We start from the raw sequence: 11,738 nt of genomic DNA on the forward strand, positions 1-11,738 counted from the left end.
AGCTCGTCCCTCTTGTACCAAAATATTCTTGTGAGAAGAGGATTCATCATTACTCTTCAATGGTTGCATCTCCATTCAAGAGATCATTAATGAAAGTATTAACTATTTCCTCATGATCAAGAGACACTCTAGGAGAATTACATGTATGATTTATTTCAATATCATCTCTAGGAGGATCATCAAAGGTCCCACTAGAAACATCCACTAAAGCTTTGATGGAATCAAAACATTTTATAAACTTCTTTAAGAATATCACTATATAAAAACATGAAACATTTATGAAAGCTTTAAGAAATAAAGTGAATTTAGGAAACATCCTTGAAATCCTCATGATGCAATACATTAGAGTGCTATGAATGAATGCAAGCAACATGAAGTGAAAGATATCATCATTTAACACATGATTTTGATAAATATAGCTAATAAATAATGTAATCATATGTGAAATTGCAAACCAATAATATTTTGTAAACTGCATAGTGAAAAATCAAATCTAAAAGTGAAACATCAAAAGTGAATGCAAGTATAAGACATGTCGGGCTCACCAAAATGTAAAGTTTTGTGAAAATGGGGTTCACTAGTCTAATCAGGCAAACTAGGAATCAAACCCCTTTGATTGCAACATCACATTGGGGAAACAACCAATAGACCCAACTTAGTAGAGTTGGGGATAATGATTGATTAATTTATTTTTGTTGATTTATTGTAATTGGATAAGATACGATGATTAAATGCAATGACATCAATTTTGTATTGCAAAGCTAGAAATAGGATTGGAAAAGAGCTAGGAGAAGAAACACTAAGGTAAGGTCACAAAAAAGAAGTATGAAATCCTAAGGGGTTACAATTTACAACACTAAAAATGGGTTGTTTCTTAGAATCTGTGGTACATAGAAACATTTTGTCTACACCTATAGATGCACACATGGTTGCAACATAGTAATCTCTCCCAGTTTTCAAAATCTTTGACCCATTTCAAAACTGTAACAATGTCACGGAAGTTGAAAAAATCATCAACTGCAATCAATAAAATTTGTTGCGAGGCATATTTTTCATTCTATATTTCATGGGGCTAAACTAACCATGTGAACACATTAGGGTGGGTGGATGAACACTAAGAGAGGCCTTGCTTTATATCACAACTATCCCAATCATTGTGGTTTACATAGTTATGATTATCGCAATGTTACAATGGATTATTATATGAATTAGGGTATCTATATAAATAAATCCAAGTACACACACATTTTCTTGTGATAGCAATGACTATAAGATCACATAATACTTTAATTTTTCTCAATGAGATAGTGGTATGAGTGTTACAGAACTCAATAGGTCATATGTATGTCACATAAGGTTTAAATAATATTTTGCTATCAATTTCATTTTGATAAGAGGTCTAAGAAAGGTCATGCGGATTAAATGAAGATGTGATAGTGTTAAAAGATAGTAGTATATGGGGTATAAGCAAGCAACATATAGGCCTATTAGGGTAATGCAAAGGAGATGTTAATAGGTGTCAAATCAAGAAGAAACAAGAATAGATGAGAGAACTAAGGATTTTTTGTAGGGATCTTTACACTGTTGTCAAAGAATCTAAAGAACATTATGGGAGATTGAGGGACTAAGAAAAGGAAGTCAAATAGTGAACTAGGCACATAGATGAAAATGTGCTTAAAAGGCTATGGGTAGAGGTTAATAATGAAATAAATTCATGTGTTGTAATTGGTGCACATGGTCTTGTGATAGAGTAGCCTAAAGAAATTAATGAGTGCTATCAAGTGACATGTGTGAAGATATTTTGTTAGGAAATGGTGACCTCATGAGAGCACACATTTAAGCCTTAAACAAATCCACAAGCCTATGAAAATTCTACAAATAATGTAAGAATGACATGGTAGAAGATAGTCCCTTGGATGAAGACTAAGCGAATAGTCAATACAAACTTCATCAATGTTTAAATCATCCTCTTACTTACAAGATGGAATTCGAAAATTTCTCTTATCATTTTGACTTTCATGTCTCTTGTTTGAAGAATTTCATGGCCAATATGTTCTTGCTAAAACTATTTTGCCTAAGCTCAATGCTAACTGAAGTATTACCCTCTAGTGCAAATCAATCTTGGATATATGCTTGCACTAGCTTCACAACCACATAACCACTAAGTTCCTAGTTTAGTGGCATGGTATGCACCTTGAAGATGCTAGTTGGGAATCACTTCACCAAGTCCAATAATTTACTTCCCCTAACTATTGAGGATAAATATTTTCAAAATGTAGGGGATGTTAGGACCCTTTAAACACTCTTATCCTAGTTCATTCTTTATTATGATAAAGAATTTGGACGCATAATCTTTTTAAGCCATCCATTGAGCTATTTTGAACAGTCCTATATGCTTGGAAAGCATTAATTAACTTTAATAAAATTAGTATAATAATAGGGCATAGTCTATTATTTTACCATCAATAAAATTATATTGCATTGACTATTGGTTAAAGCAGGTTGCCTCCTTACAAAGGCCTTGGATATTTGTAACATTTTTTTTCTATTCAATCCAATATAAATTTTGTGTTTCTATTTTAGAACTAATTTCTTAATATTTTAGGTTTTGACTAATTTATTGTAAAAATGATCATCAAACATAGATACAATTGAAAAATAGAATTGAATAATCATTTTGAGAGGTGAATTTTTTTATCTTTTATTGTTCTTGTATGAAACATTTTCATTGTCTCTTGCCAACTCATATGATCCTACTTTAGCATAAATATTTTTTTTTGAATTGAGGTAAGCCATTTATGTAAATGCAAAAGATGTATAGGATGTCTTAAATATATATTTCATTTAGACGATAAAAGATAATAGGATTTTTCTTGTAATATCATAATAGTCTCATTGACTGCTAGGGTTACTAGGAATTAAAGGTAGAAGACTATTTTCATATTTCTTGAGATTATGGTTTTCTACAAGTTTTCTAAAGTAGAAGCAAGTTAGAGAATGTAAAAAAGATTTCTTTATAATAATCATAAAACAAATCTTGTACTAAGAATTTGAATAATGACCTATTGTTTATGTCTTCAACTTCTAAGATAAATCTCTTGTATTACCAACATTTATATTATAACAATGACGTGGTAATAGTTGAGAAGGTCTAAAGCTTTTAAAAACTGAATCATTCAACTAATTCAAATCATAACTGGAGCCAAAAGATATGCATTTCAACTTTATGTAATTATTCATTCATTCAATTAATTACTTGCAATATAGATAATAGTGGTAAAAATGATTCATATTAACCAAAAATCCATATAGCCATACAATATTATATATCGATAAAGTATAATATATATCCAATAAAGCTATATAAGCTCACAACAAAGCCATACAGACATAAAATGTCACATATCTGTAATCTATAATATATGTTAAAAATTGCCATATAGGCATACAACAAAGAATCCTAAGGTAGTCATTTCCCTCTAGGGAAAAGAAATAGATCACAAGTTGCCTTTGATTATCAAGTGGATGGAAATGTAAATGGTGCTGATTTCTTTTGAGCTTGCTTACTCATCCTCTCTAAATTTTTTGGAGCTCCATCTAATACAATAAAAAGTATAAACATTAATATATATATATATATATATATATATATAGAATGACATATAATAGAATAATCACTTACCACATACAAATAATTATGTTGTTAATCTACGATAGGACCATGCTCACAATCTTAAGTCAAGCCCCTACAATAAGCATCAAGATAACAATTAAAGTACAAATGAGTATCATTAAATTTTTCAATTACAGATCAATAAGATAACGAATGTAATGTAAAATTTACTAGTATGTCTTAAACCTTTGTTAAATCAACCAAGCTTTCTACTGTTGTAACAACACCATATTCCTTTGTGCCATGAATATCAGGAGGAATACTTGATGTCAACATTTAAAAATGAAACAACAAATGTTACTCAACTATCAAAATTACCTAACATTAGTTTACAATACCATTAATGAATAAAGGTTACATGAGTGAAAGTTCACCAATGACCTTGACTACCAAGTGTTGTTGTCGAAAGTTGAACATCAACCTATTCAACATCGAAAATGAGTTAGAATAATACCATTCATATAAGGTCCAACAATTCAAATGCAATATTTATATTTATTTACTAATTACATACCCCATGGATTTGATGATGTCATGAAATAGGGAGGTGGAGGACCACTACAAGTAGGGTGAACACTCTTACCCTGAATTTTCATCATAATCATTCTAGACTAATTTAGTTAATCTTATGTTTCAAAATAAGATAAATAAATTAAATTAAATGAATTTATTGAACTTTACCTAACTATCAATGCCAAATGTTTCATTCAACAAAGCTTCTATCATGACCATCTGATTTGGTACAAATGTCTCCTAGGTAGGTTTATCTTGACTACTTTCAAAATCATAAACACATTAAGGTGTCCACCTTCACACTCTCCTTCACCTGAGTGAAAGTTCACCAATGACCTTGACTACCAAGTGTTGTTGTCGAAAGTTGAACATCAACCTATTCAACATCGAAAATGAGTTAGAATAATACCATTCATATAAGGTCCAACAATTCAAATGTAATATTTATATTTATTTACTAATTACATACCCCATGGATTTGATGATGTCATGAAATAGGGAGGTGGAGGACCGCTACAAGTAGGGTGAACACTCTTACCCTGAATTTTCATCATAATCATTCTAGACTAATTTAGTTAATCTTATGTTTCAAAATAAGATAAATAAATTAAATTAAATGAATTTATTGAACTTTACCTAACTATCAATGCTAAATGTTTCATTCAACAAAGCTTCTATCATGACCATCTGATTTGGTACAAATGTCTCCTAGGTAGGTTTATCTTGACTACTTTCAAAATCATAAACACATTAAGGTGTCCACCTTCGCACTCTCCTTCACTTGAGTGAAAGTTCACCAATGACCTTGACTACCAAGTGTTGTTGTCGAAAGTTGAACATCAACCTATTCAACATCGAAAATGAGTTAGAATAATACCATTCATATAAGGTCCAACAATTCAAATGTAATATTTATATTTATTTACTAATTACATACCCCATGGATTTGATGATGTCATGAAATAGGGAGGTGGAGGACCGCTACAAGTAGGGTGAACACTCTTACCCTGAATTTTCATCATAATCATTCTAGACTAATTTAGTTAATCTTATGTTTCAAAATAAGATTAAATTAAATTAAATGAATTTATTGAACTTTACCTAACTATCAATGCCAAATGTTTCATTCAACAAAGCTTCTATCATGACCATCTGATTTGGTACAAATGTCTCCTAGGTAGGTTTATCTTGACTACTTTCAAAATCATAAACACATTAAGGTGTCCACCTTCACACTCTCCTTCATAATGAAATGAATAGTCACATGCTCCAACTCAGGTCTAGCCAAGGGTCTCGATGCCTGATTTGGGTCATGTTGAAGGCCTACTCTATACTACATCAAGTGGTATTAGACCGAGATTCAATTCCTTTGGGAGTGGGAGTATTCCTGAAGAGCTTGGTGTAGCTAGACTGCCAACTTGAGATAGTCGTACTAGTTCTGAAGGAAGAATGCAATCAAGGATAGAGGGTCCGAAATGGACTATCTAGCCTTGCAGCCGAATCAAACACAAAAGAATGCAATCAAGGATAGAGGGACCATAATGGACTATTTAGCCTCGCAGTCAAATCAAACACAACAAAAGTAATTAAAAGAATAAAAAACTTTATTGATTCAAATTGGAATACAACATGCCTGGAAACCCTCTTACATGCAAATTACAAATTGGTGCACTGACCACAATCACATGCCCATAGACTGCTATAAACTTATTATTGACTATACGCAAAATTTATAAAAAATATAAAAAAAAAATTCAAAAATTATAAGAAATAAAAAAGACTATTTGAAATTAGTCCAAATTTCAATATTTGACATATTTTAAAATACTTGAAAATATATAACATATTTTTCAATAAATAATATATACACTATTTATTAAAAAATCATACTTTAAAAATAATATATACACTATTTATTAAAAAATCATACTTTAAAAATAATATATACACTATTTATTAAAAAATCATACTTAAAAAGATGTCCCATAAGCATAATCATTAGAAACAACTATAAATCACTCCGACTACACCTTAATCACCTAGTTCCAACGAGAGAAAAAATACAAAATCCTTTCTTTCGTACTCACCAATGAAATACGTTTTTTTTACGTTACCTTGAGATAATCAACAAATAACAGTGTTCTTATTTCTGATGTAGCTTATCAACAATTGTGGTCAAAGCGGGGAGAACTCTGCAATCATCCCATTTCCTCACAGCCCACGCACACCACTTCTTCGTTTTTAATCGCCAGGGAAAACAATATTCAATCCGCCGCTGCGCAAGGTCGACCAGCCTTGGGAAACAAAAGCGTTGAATGCCTCTACAGTCAAGAAGTTCCCAGCGATGTTGCTCCGTAATTACCGTGGTAACCGTAGTAATTATCCATTCTCCCTGTTCCAGGTCTTCTAAAGTCGAATATTTCATGTTTTCGCGTACGGTGCGACGAAGATCAGAGATATTGGCCTCGACCACACCGCATACGATTATTGCACTCCATGATCCCTCAAGATGACCTAATGTTTGAGACAGAGTGTCTGGATTCGCGCAGAAATGAGCCTCAGAGAACAGAGAAGGGTTTAAATTTGACTTCGCTTCACCCGCTGCTTTTCCAACTATTTGAATAAAGGCTGAGGGCACACTCTGAAACGAGTAAAGAAAAATCTCTTAGTTTTTACGAAGGAAATTATTTTCAATTGCAGATCCTCTTTAAACACTACTTCGAAAATCTGCAGAGTATTAATGAGAATAAAACTGATGGTTCATTATGAACTAAAAACCTATACCGTTGAGAAGAGAAATGCGATTGCATGTTAAAAGACAGGTTAAAGTTAATACCTTCAACTTGCGAAAGCAATCCTGTATTGCTGCATTGCTGTAAAATAGGAACTTTATTGCTTCTAATGCCTGCAATTCTTCAATACCTGCTATGTTTGCCAGCTTCTCACAAGACTCAATGCTAATACTCTTCAGGCAGCTCAATCTGGCAACACTTGGCAGCTCCTCAACGGTTGGACATTCACAAATATCTATACTTTCCAAGCAGCTCATTTCAGAAAGATTTGGCAACTCCTGAAGCTCAGGACACTCAGAAATGACCATGCCTATAAGCTTTGTAAGATTGCCAGTACTTGCCACTCGCTGCAATTTTGTGCACTGGTACACTGCTAGTTTCACGAGTGTAGTTGGCAGTGTTATGTTACGCAGCCTGTGATTGGAATGAATTTTAATACTTTCCATGCAGCTCATTTCAGAAAGATTTGGCAACTCCTGAAGCTCAGGACACTCAGAAATGACCATGCTTATAAGCTTTGTAAGATTGCCAGTTCCGACCACTCGCTGCAAATTTTCGCACTGGTTCACTCTGAGTTTCATGATTGTAGTCGGTAGTATTATGTCATGCAGCCTCTCACAGGAATCAATGTCAATACTTTCCAAGCAGCTCATTTCAGAAAGATTTGGCAACTCCTGAAGCTCAGGCAATACCTCAAGCTCAGGACACATGGAAATGACCATGTTTGCAATCTTTATAAGATTGCCAGTTCCGTCCACTCGCTGCAAACTTCTGCACTGGTTCACTCTGAGTTTCATGATTGTAGTCGGTAGTATTATGTCTTGCAGCCTCTTACAGGAATCGATGTCAATACTTTCCATGCAGCTCATTTCAGAAAGATTTGGCAATCGCTCAAGCTCAGGACACTTGGAAATGACCATGTTTGCAATCTTTATAAGATTGCCAGTTCCGACCACTCGCTGCAAATTTTCGCACTGGTTCACTCTGAGTTTCATGATTGTAGTCGGTAGTATTATGTCATGCAGCCTCTCACAGGAATCGATGTCAATACTTTCCAAGCAGCTCATTTCAGAAAGATTTGGCAACTCCTGAAGCTCAGGACACTCAGAAATGACCATGCTTATAAGCTTTGTAAGATTGCCAGTACTTGCCACTCGCTGCAAATTTGTGCACTGGTACACTGCTAGTTTCATGAGTGTAGTTGGCAGTGTTATGTTACACAGCTTGGGATTGGAATGAATTTCAATACTTTCCATGCAGCTCATTTCAGAAAGATTTGGCAACTCCTGAAGCTCAGGACACTCAGAAATGACCATGCTTATAAGCTTTGTAAGATTGCCAGTACTTGCCACTCGCTGCAAATTTGTGCACTGGTACAGTGCTAGTTTCATGACTGTAGTTGGCAGTGTTATGTTCCACAGCTTGGGATTGGAATGAATTTCAATACTTTCCATGCAGCTCATTTCAGAAAGATTTGGCAATACCTCAAGCTTAGGACACATGGAAATGACCATGTTTGCAATCTTTATAAGATTGCCAGTTCCGTCCACTCGCTGCAAACTTCTGCACTGGTTCACTCTGAGTTTCATGATTGTAGTCGGTAGTATTATGTCTTGCAGCCTCTTACAGGAATCGATGTCAATACTTTCCATGCAGCTCATTTCAGAAAGATTTGGCAACTCCTGAAGCTCAGGACACTCAGAAATGACCATGCCTATAAGCTTTGTAAGATTGCCAGTACTTGCCACTCGCTGCAATTTTGTGCACTGGTACACTGCTAGTTTCACGAGTGTAGTTGGCAGTGTTATGTTACGCAGCCTGTGATTGGAATGAATTTCAATACTTTCGATGCAGCTCATTTCAGAAAGATTTGGCAATTCCTCAAGCTTAGGACACTCGGAAATGACCATGTTTGCAATCTTTACAAGATTGCCAGTTCCGACCACTCGCTGCAAATTTTCGCACTGGCTCACTCTGAGTTTCATGATTGTAGTCGGTAGTGTTATGTCATGTAGCCTCTCACAGGAATCGATGTCAATACTTTCCAAGCAGCTCATTTTAGAAAGATTTGGCAACTCCTCAAGCTCAGGACACTCAGAAATGACCATGTCTCTAAGTTTGTCAATTCCTGCTACTTGCTGTAATTTTCTGGACCTGCTTACTGTGAGTTTGATGAGTGTAGTTGGCAATGTTATGCTGGGTATCCTTTCACAAGAATCAATGTAAATACTTTCCAAGCAGTTCATTTCGGAAAGATTGAGCTGAGAACACCCAGAAATGACCATGACTTTAGTTGGTAGTGTTATATTGTGCAACTTCTCACAGGTGTCAATGTTAATACTTTCCAAGCAGCTCACTCCGGCAAGAATCGGCAACTCCTCAAGCTCAGGACATTTACTAATGGAGATCATTTTAAGCTTTGTAAGATTGCTGATTCCTTCTACCATTTTCCATTTTCTACACTGGTGGACTGAGAGTTCGATGAGTGCCGTTGGTAGTGTTATGTTGTGCAGCTTCTGACAAGAGTCAATTTGAATCCTTTTCAAGCAGCTCAGTCTGGCAAGAATTGTTAACTCATACATCTCCTCACACTCACTAATGCACAGCTCTGTAAGATCATCCATTCCTACAATTCTTGGCAAATGTCTGCAACGTTGCAGAAAGAGTTTGATCGATTTTGTTGGTAGTGTTACGTTTTGCAGCTTATAACACGATTCAATGTGAATCGTCATCATTTCCGGATAATCACATATGGATAAATCTTCAAGCTCGGGACAATCACATATGGATATCCATTGTTTAAGATTATTGAGATGGGATATTTCTGACATATTTTGTAGTTCCGCACATCCTTCCAAGTGAAGAATCTTCAGATTTGTTGGCAAAGCCATTTCTTTCAGCTTTCCACACCTCAAAATGTGGATCTCCTCAAGGCAAGTTAGATGTACAAAACATGGCAGCTCTTCAAGCTGTGGACAATCCCATATCTTCAACTGTGCAAAATTACCCGAGACTCCTTTCAAAATCCTACAATCAGTCACCTCAAGGCGATTGAGCTTTTCACAATCAATAAGTGTAATCGTTTCCAGGCAATTTGGACCACAAATAATGGGCAACTCCTCAAGCTCAGGACACCTACTAATATAGAGCTTTGTAAGCTCTTTTAGATCATCCATTCCTTCAATCCTTCGCAATCCTCTGCAATTTTCAAGAATGAGTTTGTTAAATGTTGTTGGTAGTGTTATGTTGTGCAGCTTATCGCATGAGTCAATATGGATGCTCTCCATCCAGCCTAGTCTAGCAAGGTTTGGCAATTCCTCAAGCTCCGAACACTCACTAACATAGAGCTCTGTAAGATCATCCATTCCTGCGATCTTTCGCAAATGGCCGCAACATTGCACATTGAGTTTGACGAGTTTTGTTGGTAGTGTTATATTTTGCAGCCTCTCACAGGAGTAAATGTAAATGATTTCCAAGCAGGTCTTTCCGGCAAGAATTGGCAACTCCTCAAGATCAGGACACTCATTAATGAAGATCTTTGTCAGCTCTGTTAGATTGTCGATTCCTTCTAACATTTTCAATCTTTCACACCGGTGCACCGAGAGTTCATTGACTGTCGTTGGTAGTGTTATTCTGTGCAGCTTCTTACAAGAGTCAATTTTAATCCTCTTCAAGCAGCTCAGTCTGGCAAGACTGGGCAACTCACAAAGCTCCTCACACTCACTAATGCACAGCTCTGTGAGGTCATTCATTCCTTCAATCCTTTGCAAATGTCTACAACGTTGCATATTGAGATTCGTGAATTTTGTTGGCAGTGTTATTTTTTGCAGTTTATCACATGATTCAATAGTAACCCTCTCCAGGCAGCTTAATCCTGGACAATCAGATATGCATAACTCATCAAGCTGGGGACAATCACATATGGATAACCTTTCCACATCAAAGTTACCGGACACTCCCTTCACATTTTGACATTTGTTCAATAGAAAAGATCTGAGCTTCCCACATCCATCAAACGTGATGCGCTGGAGAGAGTTCATACTCTCAAGATGCAACTTAAGCTCAAGTTGCCAACACTGAGAAATAATCATTTGTTCAAGATTATTGAGATGAGATATTTCTGACACACTTTGTAGTTCTGTACAAGCATCCAAGTGAAGAAGCTTCAAATTTGTTGGCAAAGTTATTTCTTTCAGCTTTCCGCATCTGTAAATGAGGATCTCCTCAAGGCAAGTTAGATGTGCAAACCATGGCAGCTCTTCAAGCTGTGGACAATCCCATATCTTCAACTGTGCAAACTTACCCCCGACTCCTTTCAAAATCCTACAATCAGTCACCTGAAGGCGACAGAACTTCCCGCATCCATTAATTGTAATCCTTTCCACGCAGCTTGGACCATAAATAACTGGCAGCTCCTCAAGCTCCGGACAGTCACTAACGCACAGCTCTATAACCTCTTTAAGTTCAGGCATTGCTACAATCCTTTGCAAATGCCCGCAACATTGCACAGCAAGTTTGATGAGTTTTGTTGGTAGTGTTATGATTTGTAGCTTATTGCATGAGACAATTTTAATCCTCTCAAAGTGGCTTGCTTGGGCAAGGCTTGGAATCTCCTTAAGTTCTGGACACTCACTAATGTAGAGCTCTGTTAGCTCTATTAAATCTTTCAATCCTGCAATCCTTTGCAATTTTCTGCAATTCTGCACTTTGAGTTCTAGGACTGTCACGGGCAGTGTTATGCTGTTCATATTGCAACATTC

General features: G+C 35.7%; 1 protein-coding gene across 18 annotated transcripts; it reads right to left on the reverse strand.

Moving 5' to 3' along the window:
- Positions 1 to 3,268: 3,268 nt before the first annotated feature.
- Positions 3,269 to 11,726, reverse strand: LOC131048451 (uncharacterized). 18 transcript variants are annotated; one of them, XM_059207771.1, is made up of 10 exons: positions 7,023 to 11,726; positions 6,301 to 6,827; positions 5,124 to 5,193; positions 4,968 to 5,030; positions 4,656 to 4,725; positions 4,355 to 4,562; positions 4,188 to 4,257; positions 4,032 to 4,094; positions 3,683 to 3,746; positions 3,269 to 3,597 (listed from the first exon to the last, which is right to left on the reverse strand). In XM_059207771.1, the coding sequence occupies exons 1-2, from the start codon at positions 11,724 to 11,726 to the stop codon at positions 6,330 to 6,332; spliced, it is 5,202 nt and encodes a 1,733-aa protein (XP_059063754.1). In that variant the 3' UTR covers positions 3,269 to 3,597; positions 3,683 to 3,746; positions 4,032 to 4,094; positions 4,188 to 4,257; positions 4,355 to 4,562; positions 4,656 to 4,725; positions 4,968 to 5,030; positions 5,124 to 5,193; positions 6,301 to 6,329. The 18 variants fall into 18 exon arrangements, 15 of the variants coding, with proteins under 15 accessions (XP_059063754.1, XP_059063755.1, XP_059063761.1 ...); XM_059207772.1 differs by having other exon boundaries at positions 4,950 to 5,030; XM_059207778.1 differs by having other exon boundaries at positions 4,500 to 4,562; positions 4,823 to 5,030.
- Between the last annotated feature and the right edge of the window lie 12 nt (positions 11,727 to 11,738).

This window comes from Cryptomeria japonica, chromosome 7 (assembly GCF_030272615.1).
Source record: "Cryptomeria japonica chromosome 7, Sugi_1.0, whole genome shotgun sequence".
In the NCBI taxonomy this organism is placed as follows: domain Eukaryota; kingdom Viridiplantae; phylum Streptophyta; class Pinopsida; order Cupressales; family Cupressaceae; genus Cryptomeria; species Cryptomeria japonica.

Excerpts from the sequence above, each read along its gene's own strand:
- LOC131048451 (XM_059207780.1), bottom strand. The coding sequence starts at position 11,726 with ATGAACAGCATAACACTGCCCGTGACAGTCCTAGAACTCAAAGTGCAG. Across the intron at positions 6,828-7,022 it reads ATTGCTTTCGCAAGTTGAAG|AGTGTGCCCTCAGCCTTTAT; the intron begins GTATTAACTTTA and ends TACTCGTTTCAG.